Raw genomic sequence first — 16119 nt, forward strand, 5'->3', positions numbered from 1 at the left:
TGAAGCTGTAACATTTGAATCCTGTTCAAATTTAAATTCTGCACTTTGTATTTGTGCTGATGTTTTACACTAAATCCAACAATGAGTTTTCCAGCAGCACTTGAACAACTGTACCCCGGTCCCACTTGAATGACAAGTAGTTAATTGCGAGCGAGCCAATCGATGCAAAGTGCAGCGCTTCATTCATACACTCAGCGCAGCGTCCCTGTGCTTCAGCATCCTCCTGCTACACGCTGCAAAAACCCTTCTGACCCATTTATCTTTTTTCTTTTAGTGGCCATAAAAATGTCAGCGTGCCTCTTTAATTATAAATGTACATTATTTATGGAAATGCACAAAGTAGATAAAGCGAATGACCTTCTCTTCGTGTTCTCTCGTGGTTTTAGGATGATGTTCGTATGTTCTTTTAACCAGCAGACTTCGGTCTCAGAACGACTCTAAGTTGTGAGATTTCTGATTCACAGTGGCAGCAGATATGTGTGTAATAAATCCTCACTGACTGTCCTCTAGTTAGCTTAACACCACACAGCTTTGCAGAAACCTCTGAACTAACACTCGGATGACAACGCCGCCGGCAATAAGCCTGAGAAAGCCCCTCTGAAGGATGCCCCTGTTTGTGTGTGTGTGTGTGTGTGTCTGAACCATTATAGTGTGGACTACAGAATCTAATTAACCCTGAGTAATTCAATCATACTGGAGGTACACACGGTCACGCACTCACTCACACAGAAACACACACACACACACAGAAGTGAAAGCTTCAGTATCTCCTGGGTTTTTCCTCCTTTTCCTGTTTCATTTCCGTGTTTATCTCCCCACACACACGTTCAGCATCTGAAAACTGTCAGAAACAGCCCACAGCGCCCAGATCTCAGCTCTGATTTCCCCCAAAGCCATCATTAATCTGACACACTGCCGCTCACAGACACAAACAACTGAGCTGTGCTGAAACGCCTCAAAGAAAAAGAGTCATTTGGAATCATTAAAATAATCGCAGCCCCATTATCTCGCAGGAACAACACGTAGATGTTCTGGACAAAGTAACTTTGTTACAAGGAAATTCACGTCTAGTGTCTTTTTGTTGTAAATGCCACGTCTGTGCTTTAACCTTAGACATTCCTCTGGCATTTTCAATCTCTAATCTGTTAAAAACTCATCGATTGGTCCTTGTTTCAACTCGCCACAGAAGGAAAACAAACATCCAAATCATGCTGCAGCTACTGTACGAACTTCATTCACCATCAGCATGTCTCAACACACGTCGCCTCCATGCAGCATTATGAGATTAAGAGCAAGAGAGAGAGAGAGAGAGGCAAGGGGAGAAACAGGACAGAATGAAAAGAGACAGAGAAGAGAGGCAGAAGAAGCAGATTAATGAGTGTGATTGGGCCGTCTCACATCCGACACAGTGAAGTAAAGAATAAAAGCTCTATCAATGTGAAGCAGGGAAAAAAGACAGCAGAGAGATGTTCCTCTTTGTGATCTACAGAACAGAGCCTGTGTTGCAGCTCAGATATTAGTGCTATTGAACCCTGAAGAGAAAGACACAGCCGGCGCTGCCAAGGCTGCAGCTCTGATCATCTTCTGCTTTAAGACCAAAGCGGCGCGCCGGCGTCGAGGAGTCACAGCTGCGATCTTCAGGTTCCTTTTTAAGTCTTAAAAAACAGCCGTACAGTGAAAGTGCCAAGTTAGAGAACAAGATTCAAAGTGAGGCTGTTGCTGCTACGCTCCAATGTTTCTACCTCGCTGATCATTCCCTGCGCTGTGAGAGTCATCAGAGCAAAGACAGCGTAGGAGCCAACATGTTAATGCTGCATCACTGGTCATCAGAGGGCTAACAGTGTCAGAGCAAACACATTCTCCTGATCGGCTCTGTCACTTCCTCCCCACAGAACACACCGCAAAGTCCACACAAACTAAACGGCAAACGCTGAACACGCATACACAGTAACGCCTGGATGTTTTCAGAGATAGAGCAACTAAATCTGTTCAAGTCTGCCTCCGTCAACTCTCGCTCAGCTGTACTCACATGCTGCTGGCAGACGTCCGCACGAAATGATGATGAAGCCGGTACCGCTGCTTTTGGATGTGCGTGTGAGATTCTGGGTTTTTTCGCTGCTTTTAGTTAGTAAAAAAAAAAAAAAAATAGAAGCAGATGTGTGTGTGATGATGGAGAAGATTTAGCGCCAGAGCCAGAGCACAAAGATGTAAATGTGTGTGGAGAGGAGTGTGTGTAGGTATGCAGTGGCGTGTGTGTGTGTGTGTGTGTGTTTAAAATCAGTCCAGCGCTGCTCAGCTGCCACAGAAACAACAGATGCTAACTCTCCCTCTCTCTCTTTCTCTCTCTCTCTACTACACTCGTCTCTTTCTCTATCTCTCGTTCGCTGGTGCGTCCGCGCCGCTTTGCTCCTCCCCCTCTCTGACAGCAGCTTGCTGTAGGGCGGAGACACACACACACACATGCACATGCACGCACGCACACACACACATTCAGCAACAGACATGAACACTGTTTCCTCAGGTCACTCATGCAGGAAGCTGAGTCGATGCCAGGCTCTCCTGCCCTACTTTGGCCCAGGGAATTGGTCTGCATGCCACACACACACACACACACGCACGCAGGATAAAGCTTGACCAAGCATTTTGAATATTGATTTTCGGGGAAGCTTAACTAACAGCTCAATTCATGTTTATTGAATGTACTTTCCATTTGTTTAATATGGAAGCAGAGTCAAAAAAAGACAGTAGCATCTGCCTTCTTAAGTAAAAGGAATTAAGCTTTTTCTGCTCTGCATGATTTATGTTTGTCAGCGTCTCCATCTGTCTCTCCTCTCCTCTCCATCTCCAGCTTCTGTCTCTCCATATTTTAAGGCACTTTCTCTTTCCCTTTCCTCTGCCTGATATCTACTTTTCTCGTTTGCAGGCGTTTCACATGCCAAAAAAAGCGCCTACAAATGTGAAAAAATCCGACTTTATCAAAGCCTGCAGGTGAAGCTATGGGCATCAATAAACCTATCAAACATCTCTATCTGTTCCTCGTTCTCGGGACGTCAAACCCCCCCCTGTGACACTGTGAAATCACCAGATATTAAGTTTCCCGCGATCGCCATCTAACTTCCTCTGTCAGCACACATCTCCTCAATGCAGCACGATCAGATTAAGAGCAATAGAGGGAGACAGACCCAGGGACACGGAGGGGGAAAACAAGACATAATGGAGAGACAGAAACGAGAGGAGAGGAAGAGACGGGGGAGGGGGGACGACAGAGACTAATGGCTTTGGGGCTCATATCCCCTCCTTCCTTGCCTCCTTCATTTACCTCTCCTCTCCCCTTCTTTCCTCTGCTCTCCCATGAGGAGCATTGTTCAGCAGCTGGCAGAGACCTTCTCTGCATTGTGCAGCTTCAGTGATATTCAGAATCAAACCACTGGAGACGGGCAGAACTCATCTCCAGCTCTGTGTGCATTGCACCAATATTTTCCTTTCTAATATTCAACCAGGGCCCCGATTTACATCAACTCTCCCTCAGTGTAATGTGAATAACATGCAGGAAGGAGCATAGATTTCAGATCCTATTTCAGGTCATTGTTGTGGCAACGTTTGGTCTTTTTATAGCTGTTGTTTTATTTAAACGCACCCTGTGGAGTTTTTGACTACTAGAAGTGCTGTTGAGTAATGTGTCTATAACTTGGCCCTTGTTGGTTTATATCATGCCTGTGATACCCGCTGCTTTATTCTACTTGTGGGCAATTTGTGGTAGTAAAGTGCAGAGCAATAAGCCAACAAAGGCAGAGAAGAAGAAGAAGAATGTAAGCTGGCATACAGGGGGTGCTTCTTATTACATTAATTTGCATGATGGAGGCTTCTGGAGCTTAGTGAGGATACACAGGTGTATCCTACAGGGAAGTCTTTTAACCAAGGAAGTTGATGAGGAGGTGTGGCATTTGCCGAAATGCTTTTGTCTCTTCCTTATGTCTTTCAAATCCTTACCGGAAGATGCAAGGACGCATGTAACTAGAATAATTTTTACAAGTCCTCCAACCCCACGGGTTGTCTGTTCCTATTCTCTAGCATGACCATTCCTAAATTAGCCCACCGACCAGTTGCAGGCGACATTTCCCAATTTTGGTTTGGGAGCAAAAACTATTTGATTAAAGTGATAAACTGGAAGATTTTCATTTGAATAAATGTGTGTTAAGTCTCTATCTATCGCTGAATGAGTTAACACAATGGTGATTGAGCCTATGGCCCACTGATGAATGGTAAGTCTGCCAGAGAGGGTAGGCGGAGCTAAGCGGCTGCTTTTCCGGTCTCTGCAAGTGTTGCGAGTAAACAGTAATCTACTATGGCTGAACAAACAAAGAAAAGAGCGATGACTACAGATACAACTTCAAAAATAAGTGAACCAACCGTGGACGTCACACATGCAACACTGTCTGGATATCTGGGAAGTGTGCCGCCAAAGAGAACGAAACTGAGATCTTCGAGATTAGCACTTTAAGTATGAAAAAATTGGCTAAATAAGTTCTCTAGTTTGCGAGTTACATTACCTACATTAAGCCTCTAACTTAAAAGCAGTCCACATTTACCTGTGGTTTACAGGACTCGAATCGTCATTGGACAGTCTTAGATGTTAACAACGTACATTTCATGAAATGCATTCAACACATTCCTATAATACACAGGATGTGTATTTGCAGAGTAAAACTAACTTTGTTTGCAGTAAGTCTCCACAGGGCTCCTTTTATTCGGAATACTTTTGTTTGTCTTTAATGTTTCCTGTCTGAATCGTTTTAGTGTTCCTGCTGCAGAAATCTAACTCCTCCAAGGGGGAAAATTAAGTTTTATTATCTTCATTTCCAAAACATTATGTGGGCTATAATTAGCTTTTCATTATTTAGTGAATGTAAATATCCGACCACAGATGTATTAAAAGAACAAGTTATTAAAATCCTCTTGTAAAATGTTCACATATACATCCTCTGATGGGCTGATTATAAAACCCTCCCTCTTGTAAGTGTTGTAAAAGCGTACAAGAATCGATACGAGGCTGTGGCTCTAAAAATAGCAGTGCTGGAAGAGGCTCATCTATAATTGATACGATACAGTACAGTAATCTATAGAAGTATTGATTAACTAATCAGATTGCAGAAGAAAGGAGAGGAGAGAGACAGAGAGCAGGGAAAGGAAATATTCTACTCGCTTAAGTTTAAATGTCAAATACAGAAATGTGCTTCATCCTGGGCAGCTTATAAAAGCCCGAACATGACGGCCTCAAATCAGTCACCTTCATGGTACAAGCGACACCTGTAATCCCTCAGATCACACTCAGTGGGCGGTGAGCAGACCATTACAACATACAGCTGTAACACTGACGTGGAGAGCAGGAGCCGACAGGTGGACAGGAAGGGAAGAAGGAGAGGAGGCGAAGTGAAGCAGAAAGAACAGAGCACGTAGCGATGTCGGAAGTGAAAGAAAAGCACCCCAATGTATGTATTCAGCAGATTATAATCCCACAACTCCGCGTGTGAAAGACTTCCTGTTAATCTTCTACTTAAGGACAAGTGTACGACACACACACACACGCACACGCGCACACACACACACACACGCACACGCTACGTGTAATAAGCAGGCTAAGAGAAGTGAACATAATCCTCTCTGCATCACCTCAGTATTACCGCTGACAGACACCGCCTCCGTGTGTGTGTGTGTAAAGTATGTGTGTGACAGTGTGAGTCCATGATGGTTGTGTGTAATCCCACTGACTAATACTGCTGTCAACCTGCAGGCATTAGCAGCCCCACATCAGGAAACTTACGGCACGGGAGGAGATCAGCTTAAAGGTCAATACGGCCACTTTTTGGGGATTTTAAGGAGGATACAAATATTTTACAACTTGAGTGGCTTTGATTTAGTGTTACTGTTTTAACATCCTTTTACTGGTTATTCTTTACTTTTTGATGAACCTTTTTTGGTTTTAAATTAAGATTGAGTAGCTTTTTAAGAATAAATAACAACATCTTCCTGTTACAAATGAAAGGAAAACACCCTGTGGATTAAATCAACACACATCTACAGCCTCACTGGGTCTGGAATGAAGGCTAATGTTAGCTGACTTAAAGTCCCTTTTACACATGAACTTCAACCCTTGAAGTTATCTAGACATGTCCTGGATAAACTGTGTGAAAAATGCAAATGCCTGAGTCAGTTATACCAGACAAAAAAAGGCTGTACCCTGCCAGATTCAGAGTTGAGCTGATACTGCGGATACTTCCAAATACATATTGTAATAATATCAACCGGAAAAAAGTCTTCTTTATGGATATGTCCCCCTCCTCCTCCAATCCATTGCTCGCCCTTTCCTAACCAAACAGAGTATTCCCAGCAGTGAGAACATGTCTGACTGCTGTGTGGCTGCTCATATGGAATTACAAAGCCTCCTCTTGTTACAAACACCAGGTGCATGATACTCACTGGAATCTGAACATCACATAACCTAAGTGTGTGAAGTGTCAGGGCCTGAATCTGTGCAAGATTATTATTCATGAATATCTGATGATAATTTGTAAGAAGGGCTGCACGATCCCAGCTAGCAGGGAACGTTCCCATAACATTGGCTAACATTACCTACAAGTTTAATGACGTTTGAAAGAAAACGTTTTAATCTAATATTCAAAGAACGTTTTAAGGATGTTTATCATTTCAAATAAATTTCTTGTAACGTTAAAACTAACACTAAGACAAAACGTTTTAGCTGCAACATTCTGAGGATCTTTTCAGGATGTTAGTTTGGCCTGAACTATCAGAACGTGATTTATAAAACGTTCCTGAAATGTGATTTGAACATTCTCACTGCAACTTTCAGAAAATGTTTTCAGAGAAGGTTCTCCTACTATTAAAAGGAACATTCTGGGAACCAAATAAAAACGTCCCGCTCAAAACATTACCAGAACATTGCACGTAACATTCTCAGAATGTTCTTAGAACAAAACATTTCCATTGGTGACTATTAATTGCCCGTAGGTGTGAATGTGAGGTTGTCTGTCTCTGTGTGTCGGCCCTGTGATTGACTGGCGATCAGTCCAGGGTGTACCTCGCCTCTCGCCCAATGACAGCTGGGATAGGCTCCAGCCCCCTCGTAACCCTGAACAGGATAAGCGGTATAGATATAGATGGATCTTTATTTACTCCTTGTTCATCACAGCGCAGTTCAGGTGAGGTTTATTGAGTATCCTGATATTCTTTGTATCCTGAGATTTTGGATGAATGTAAATCAATTAAGGGGGGAGATTTATTTTGTAGCATCACGTCTGAAATGTGTTTAAACTAGCTGAAAACATGATGGGGGACTTTGGCTAAAGCAGCATGACTTTTCACAGGCTAACACACTCCATCTGCTGTCCTTCAAACTAACTCACAACTTATATCTGCTGCATCAGCTTAAATCAACCGAGTCACTATCCAGACTACCACACACGCACACACACACGCACACACACACACCCTGAGCAGTCCAGTTCTGCACCGAGCTTTGCCGTGTTTGTTTGGCTACACCAGGTCCCATATTTAATATCAATAACAGGAGGAGACCTGCACACACACACAAACACACACACACACGGTGAGACACACACTTTTCCTCTCCTGGTGGAGGTCATTATGAGTTCCTCACTTGTTGGCAGGAAGTGTGTGTGTGAAACAGAGGGAGCACTGCTGGTCGGCGCATGCCATCGCCACGGGATCGGGACAAAAAATAGACCTCAGATGGACACACAAACACAGACACACATACGGTGCCGACCAAAGCCCAGCGTGGACAGACGGTTTGATATAGAGTTCATTCAACAATGACTAATAAGAGTCACGACACAGACGCACACACACAGAAATATACAGATTTAGAGTAACCTAACCTCATTGTGGGCCAGCATGTGAGATAAAAAGTCACTTGATACTGAATTTGAAACATTAAAACGATACTTCTGCACAGTCTGATCCTTCTGATACCAGCTGGAGCACCTCTGATACCCACTGTGTGTTGCACTGTAAGAGTCCCTATTTAATACCAGACTTTGCCAAAACAGAGCAGGACTAAGCCAGACCGACAAACCGAGGAAATATTGTGTCACTTTGATGAACAGAACAACACCAGAAATCTTGAGAGTAAGATAAATGTATGCTTAAAAGATGGCTTTGACATCCATATTCACAGAAACATTTAAGTCTATTTCAATCCAAATCCTTGCTGTTGAACGTCCAAAATATTTTCCACAAAATCCTGACTCAACCACTACTTGATTAAAAATAGTACTAAGAGAAAATGATTGAACACCAGGAGAGGATCGAGAGGCTTTGTCTTGACACATTTTTGCTACACATTCAAAATTGGATCCAAGAATTGGATCCGAATGTGAGCCTGAGGCGCTATCCATGGTGCTGATCCTACTTCACACATAGCAGACAGAGGGCAACTCCTATATATTACACTGATAATCTTGCTGATATTTCTGCCAAAGGAGTAACCAGGTAAATCAATCACTTAGGCAGAATTAAAGCGTTGTTTTATCGGCAGGAAATATCGGCAGAAAGTTTGCTTATCTGCCAATGCCGGTATGTTATTTTCAAGCCATAATCTGCAGATACCGATAACATGCAGATAATATTGTGCATCCCTGCTTTTAAGACATCCTGCGAGTGTGCACTTTGGTCCTAATGGTCTCTGCCTACCCTAAGACTGAAAGAATTGTTTCACAACCTTTCAAGGTTGACTCTCAGATACCCAGTTTCTACTTGGTAAAACTGAACACTCTCCCAGTGATCAGTGGCAAAATGGACAGTATACCCATCTTAACATGTTCTGCTCTGCAGTTCAAAAACTACATATTCATATCCACAAAATAAAATCCGATGTATGTAATTGTGAAAGGAACCTAATGCAGTGTCTCCTTGACCAGAACACTGCAGTATATTTACAGGTGCATAGCTGTGCATTAGAATAGAAACAAAATTTAATGAACGGCTTGTAGCTATTTAATCTCACATGGAGCAGAAAAATATGGTCTCATTTCTTTACTTTTTTATTTTGGAATTCAAATGTTTGAATGAATTTCGGCACAATCATGCTGGTTTGATCGAAGCACAGTGAGCCTCATGTTTCACCTCTGGATCCTCACATCAAGAAATAAAATACATTTTGAATCTGTATTCAAACACACTTTCTATTTGAACATTTGTATTCACAGTGTATATATCATGTACGATATATAGGACCTCTTATAATAAATACATAACCCCATACATTATGGTTTTCAGCATGATGTATGGGTTATATTCCTGCATGGCTTCTATAAGCTCCCAATCCATACCAGCATATCCAGCATACTGCAGCTGCTGAGGAAGTTCATTATGTTCTGACAGTGCCTTCCACATCATAATGTATTGTTGCCCCCTGATTGCCACATGCTGTCATATTAAGGTGATACCCTGGTTTAACCTCCTGCACTGTTTACCTCTAAATGTTCTGACTCTCCCCAGTTGGACCAAAATAGGTGTCCAAGTCGATGTTGACATTTCTCAAAGTCATCACAAGTGCATTTTAATCAGCGGCCTGTTGACTCAGTAGAGTACACAGCCTCATTAATCATATGCTAATGGTTTCATCACCTTTAACACTTTGCCTTTAAATCAGTGCCTCAGCATCATGAGGCCTTTATACTCTCATATATAACTTTTGACAAACTGATCTCTGCCCCTAATCAGTCTGACCTCCCTCTCCTCCTCTCTCCACTGGTCTTTAGCACTGACACCTTGTCCTGACATTAATTAAAGATACCACAAACATGCGGATGTTTTGGACTGACCTCTGACCTTCCAAACAAACTGGCCTCTAAAGTGTGTGTTATACACTGGTCCTCTCCATAACAACACCTTCCTGGACCACCTCTCTGACTGAAAAATAAATCAGTGATGCCAGTAGAATACACACGCACACACACACACATACAACCTCTTCCTATAAACACATTTCCAAAGTGAATCAGGGACCAGGAGAACTGATGCTCTCTTACTGTGTGTGTGTGTGTGTGCGCGTGTGTGTGTTATTCTCAGGTCCCCACCATGACAGCATCCCATTAGCTGAGCCCTTCAGCAGTTATAACCTGGTTTCCTAGGTTACGGGCTTCACAGTCACTCCCAGTAGATCCAGGATGGTGCTTGTTAGGGAACCTCACTCTGTCTCTCACAGTGCGTGTGTGTGTGTGTGTGTGTGTGTGTGTGTGTGTGTGTGTGTGTGTTTGTATAATGCACAAACACTGATTTAGCAAAAACTCAGTATACAAAAGCACAGATTCAATTTCTATTCATCTGTTCTGAAGATTGAACTACAACAAAACATCATAAATCTACCCATAACAAAAAATTATAAAAAAAATATTATAAATATTGTGTTTCACAGTATGTCGTCACTTTTTCTTTTCTTTATTTCCTGTTTTTATCACAGCAATGTGGCAGAAAGACTGTTTTGGTGCCTACTGTCGACTCCAGAAGATAGAAGACGAAGAAGAAGGAAGGCAGGTCCACTGCATCATCATCATCAAAAAGTAACTTAAAGGGAAATTTAGCAGATTTTTTACTTTATCTCTATTTATTGGCTTGTCCAGGCTGCAAAATCGTTCTGTCCTTCTGACCACAAGCACTGTGATTTTGACATAGTTTGTTGCCTGGAGGAAGTGCAGGCTATTAAAGCTTGGATTGCTCGTCTTGTAATTTGCTTTTATGCTGACTGGCAAAAAAGATTGAAAAAAGGGTCCCAAAATAGAAGTGCAGAGAATTTAAAGGCATTGTTTACAATTATCAATGTTAATTCAAGCCCAAGCATGCACTGATTTAATGCAACAGAGCAAAGCCTATGCTTGTGCACAATGCATCCTGGTACATGTAGGCCATGATGGCATGGCTATAAGCAGGAGAACTCAGCTCTCTTGGCCAGTGTGGCATGAGATATCATTGGTTCAACTGACTCCATTTACTGCCAACAATGTTTGGATATTCAAATAAAACATGGCAAAAAATCCCTTAAACACGAGGCTGAAAAGTGTTTCCCTTCGGTTTCTGGTTAAAAGTTTGCGACTGTTTCAACACTGACGATCCAGATACACTGATGGATGAAACACTTTGAAGTTAAATCACTGTAGGTCGGCAAAAACACAATGCTTTCACAGCATTTCAATTAAAATATTCACTTAAAACCTTTTCTGTTCTCTTGAAATTCCAATTAGATTCTCTTGTTTTAACCACACGTGGATGTGTCAGTGTGCTGTGTTTAGCTGCAGTACTCACCCTCAGGTCTGTACTGTGCTACTATGGTAACATTCTGTCCTGCGTTCTTCAGAGCAGCAGCTGCCTGCTCATGTGTTGCACTGGACAGGTCCACACCGTTCACCTACACACGCACACAGAAGCACAAAATTAGAGCCCTGTGCCTTGGATCAATAGTAATAAATGTATTGATCACTGTAGATCTTGGTGGGTCAATATCTCACAGGTGACCAATCAAGTGTAAGTGTGCATGTGCTCTATTGAAAGCTTCATTGCTGCATAAAATGCCTCCATGTTGGTGTTTGCATCATAATTCTGTCACCGTCATTCTGCAGGGATTATCAGACTCTCTGCAGACTGATGACTAAATCCTGTGTGACTGCTGTCTGAAGAATATGGACATTTTTACTGTAGGCAAACACAGAACAGTGAGAGAGAGAGACAGTACTTGAATGATATTTCAGCGTGTCCTGTTTGTAAAAGATCTTAGCTCATGTTGTCAGTATGCTGTCTCCATTTTTTGCCTTTATAACACAGTTACAATAATAATAGTACAGTTGAGTTAATAAAAATAGTAATGGTGAGAGTGCTTGTATTAAATTCCTATGTGTTCTATTTGTAAAAGGTCTTAGCTCGTACCGACAGGATGCGGTCTCCCTTTCGTAGCTCCCCGCATAGATCCGCTGGACCACCAGCAAGAATGAAGGAGATGAATATTCCCTCTCCATCCTCTCCTCCAACAATGTTAAAACCAAGACCAGTGGATCCCCGCTGGAGCACCACCCGCCTAGGTTCCCTAAGAGAAAAGCAAAGTAAACACACACACATTGCGTTATGGTAAAAGATTATCATTATAATTTTATTTGACAGTTTTGGAGACCTTTTCTTGGCTGCCTCGGCCAGGTCACCCTTGAAAAAGAGATTTTTTAATCTCAAGAGCTTTTTCCTGGTTAAATAAAGGTTAAAAAAAATAAATAAAAATAATTTTAATGATGACATTTGATCAATCACCTACAGCAAACTTTTTTTCTGCTTAAAGTTACAGCAAATGTTTAGTTGTAACACCAGCTTAACTACAGTCTAACAATATTTCTAATTTAATAATTTATATGTAAAACTTCAAGTAGAAACAACAGTACTTAACAGTTAAAGTGGTGTATATATAAGTTAGATAAGTTTCAGAATGTGTACAAGCTGATGTTTCAATGATAAATAGTGCACGTCAGTTGGCAAAAAGACCATTTAAAATAAGGATAATTCCCCACAATGACCAGCAGATGTCAGTGTTGCACTGTCTCTGTTTTGCTGATCGCCACTGTTAGTGACTGTCTTAAACACACACTTCTGACACCTTTAAATTGTTCAGCAGAACAGCATAAGTTGAATGCGTTCTGAGAGTCGGAGGAAACCAGAGCACAAAAATCTAAATCAACACACATATAAAAGATATATGTTGTTTTACAGAACTAAGATGAAGAAGAAAACAGAAACAATCATGTTATCCAAACACAAAACTTTGGATGAAAAGAATCGTGATTAATGCAGAAACAAGCTTGATACTTAACCAAACACTGAATAATTAGCCTCTCTGACTGTGAAAAGGTTCCAAGCAGGGATGGTCAGTATCCAGACCTAATCGTTTCACAATATCTCTATTCATTTTTAAAGTTTATCCATTTTGGCTAATTTTCAAACACATAACAGGGACAGCAGAACAGTAAAAACAGCAGAGCGCATTTCATAATATAATTAAAAACAAGGACAACAACATTTGAATCAAAACAAAGCACGCTTCAGGTTATTTGAATTAATTACAGAGCATGGTCACACACTTGATTGCCCTGTTACAATGTTAAATTAAGTTAATTTAATTAAACACAGCTTTGTTAGTGTCAGAATAATTCAGTGTTTCATCTATAGGTTACATTTATTAAGACCGGCTAGTGACCCTGTTTTAAATATCACAGCAATATTTCATAAACATGCTCCCATTAAGCTCCATACTGTGTGGTCCAGTGTGCAGCTATTACATTTGGGGCAATAAGAGCATCATTTTGGGCAGTTAAATCATCAGTCCTTCAGCACCACAAACTAATAAATGACCACATCTTTCACTTAAAATCGTCTGCTTGAAGAGAAAGCAGATGTTCGTAAACGTGTGCACACTCAGTGGACGTATTAAAAGCTGTAATCCTGTGTTTGCATGAGAAACTAATCACAGAGGAAGAGATGAAAGAGAGAATAAGAGGCAGAGGGGAAAAGAAGTCAGAGAATAAAGCAGGGCAGACGTCAAAATGACCACTCTGCAGTCAGTCTGAGGCTTATCAGATTTATAATAATCAAAGCGCACTGATTGGCCCGGAGGGCTATGACGAAATGAGTCATATTCTGGTAACCACGGTGACGCCAGTTGAGTGACGAGGGCTGTGATAGGATGTAATCCGTCCATTAAAATGGATTAAAGACAGTAGAGCAGCACTGGGAGTGTATCTGTGTGTGTGTGTGCGTGTGTGTACATATGTGACCTGAGTTTACATGCCAGACAAGAATCGCATTGCCATCTGCCTTTTACAGCCGCGCACACGCACACACACACACACACACAAACAGCAGCAGAACAAGCAGGAAGGGACAGAGGTCACTGTGTGTGTTCTGGGCTCTTTAGGACGGTCAGAGACTCTCTTTGTTTCCCACTCTGCTGTCGTGGACCTCTTTAGGCAAAGTTAGGACCTCACAGGAAGAGCTTAATGTATCTTTTTTTGCTAGAGTTAGCTGCTAATTAGATGATAAATTAGGAGTTTCTCTTACTTTTTTTTAAATATATATATATATATATATATATATATATATATATATATATGTTTTTTTATATTTACATAATTTCTATATACTAATGACATGACACTAACCTGATCAGCCTGAGCACATAGCTGCTGTAACTGCATGTAAATCTCCTTTCTAGTTAATCATCATTAAAAACTGAGGGACTATTTCCACGAATAAAACTCCTATCTAGTAATACAGTAGCAACAATAGGCAGGTGTAAGACACCTGTCAGAGAAATGTAATACAACCCCCAGGCTGCTGTTTAAAATGTAAATACATTTTTTAGGAATGAACATTATGAAATCAATCTTCTGTTTGTTTTGTCCCATAAACATGCAGGTGTATGTGCTTGAGGGCTCACCTGGGGATGTCGTCGTCTCCGGCCATGGCCCTGGGCAGCGGTGAGTATCTGGGCGTGGTCAGTGGGGCGGGGCTTACTGATTGGCTGCCGCTCATGTAAGGGCTTATATGGTTGTCTTGATGTGGGGAGTAGGCTGGAGGGGACACACACATTTTATTTAATTCTACCACACTGTCATACCTAAAACATCAATGTTTTCCTTTTAAAGGCTGAGTGTATTCAATCACGTTGTTTTTATGGTGTGATATATGTATGCTGTAAGGTAATGTGCCAACATGTTTGATATTATGCCGCCAACGTGTTTGATATTATGCCGATTTGTAGAAGTGACAGGTGGCTGTATTCCAGTGGACCAAATGCTCAGTCTTTTATATAACACATTTAAAACTTTCAGGTTGATGAAAACATTACAGCTTTTAAACCAAAACATATTATGCTTCTGACCAACTTACATTGTTTTTTAATAAATCCTTATTTATCTTATGCTGGCCCCTCAGTTCGTCCTCTGTCTGCAACAAGCCGATTAAGCTGCTGTCTCTTTAAGGCCTAAAAGCCTCCTTTGTTCTGAAATGAAACTTCTCCCCTAAGTAACATCTACTTAGCAACATACTTTCTTGTTCTTGATGGAAAATGGCAATTTCTCAAATCCATCCAGAGATTACAGCAGGACAAAATTGTTTGGTAAATATTATGCATGCCATTTTTAGGGCTCTATACGATGAGAATAAACACAGCAGCCCCCTGTGGTATCCGTGCTAAACAGTACTCCGTGTCCCCCTTTACCCCGACTTTCCCTGTCCTGGTCTTGCTTCTTTCTCTCGCACTTCAGCATTAAAAATAAAACTCATGAGAAACATAATTATGCGTTGGTTAATGTGATGATGATGGCGAGTTCGATCTTTCTGTACTGAAGCAGTTCTAGTGGGAGTTTTTGGAAAAGGCCAACAGTAAATTGGAGCTTTCTTATAACAACCCACTCTAAGCAAAAATCTCCATTAACAGCTCTGTTCCTTCTGTTCTTTATAGTCCGACACCATCTGGCCCTAAAGTGCTTCAGCTTCTCAGAGTCTGCTACATTCACTGAGCAACATTTCTCTGCAACTTGTGTCTGATGTTGTGAAGAAATCTAAAGGCTTAAAACCCATGTTATGAGATAATCCATAAGCAAAGTTGTTGCATTATGGGTAAGGCTTTGGGTGTATGTGTACTTACAGTTAGTGACGTCGGGTGGAGGGAAGTTATCATTGATAAAAAGGGAGGTATGTTTGGCCACACGCAGGTAAACAACGTCAGGGGTTGACTTCAGGGCAGCCACCGCCTCCTCATGAGTGACCTCCTCTAAACAGGAGGCGTTTACCTGTGAAACATGAAGACATATTCTGTATTACCATGTATTCATATTGGAAGTACACACTGTCAGCATGTAGACAGCAATTTGTCCAATACAAGCTTCAGCAAACTGCTGCAAAAATGCATGCTATTGTGCAGTCTAGTCTGTATTCTTGGTCTGTACATGTATTTTAATATATATTGCTAAAAATCACATACTGAAGGTGCTTTTTAACAGCAGGAACCTTTTGAGGAACTCTGTGCGTTTCGATAACAGGAACCAG

At 41.4% G+C, this 16119-nt stretch overlaps 1 protein-coding gene across 3 annotated transcripts in view; it reads right to left on the minus strand.

Annotated features, from left to right (window-relative positions):
- Positions 1-16119, minus strand: part of LOC138607462 (discs large homolog 1-like protein) — a 126686-nt gene that overhangs the window by 27696 nt on the left and 82871 nt on the right. For all 3 annotated transcript variants that reach the window (XM_069680075.1, XM_069680077.1, XM_069680076.1), the window contains 4 exons: positions 15719-15863; positions 14507-14639; positions 11959-12115; positions 11341-11443 (listed from right to left, as the gene is read on the minus strand). In XM_069680075.1, the coding sequence (XP_069536176.1) occupies positions 11341-11443; positions 11959-12115; positions 14507-14639; positions 15719-15863 (538 nt within the window). The remainder of the gene's footprint in view (positions 1-11340; positions 11444-11958; positions 12116-14506; positions 14640-15718; positions 15864-16119) is intronic.

Source organism: Semicossyphus pulcher, unplaced genomic scaffold (genome assembly GCF_022749685.1).
Source record: "Semicossyphus pulcher isolate SPU_LCO1_2020_fin unplaced genomic scaffold, fSemPul1.0.p SCAF_4, whole genome shotgun sequence".
NCBI lineage: Eukaryota > Metazoa > Chordata > Actinopteri > Labriformes > Labridae > Semicossyphus > Semicossyphus pulcher.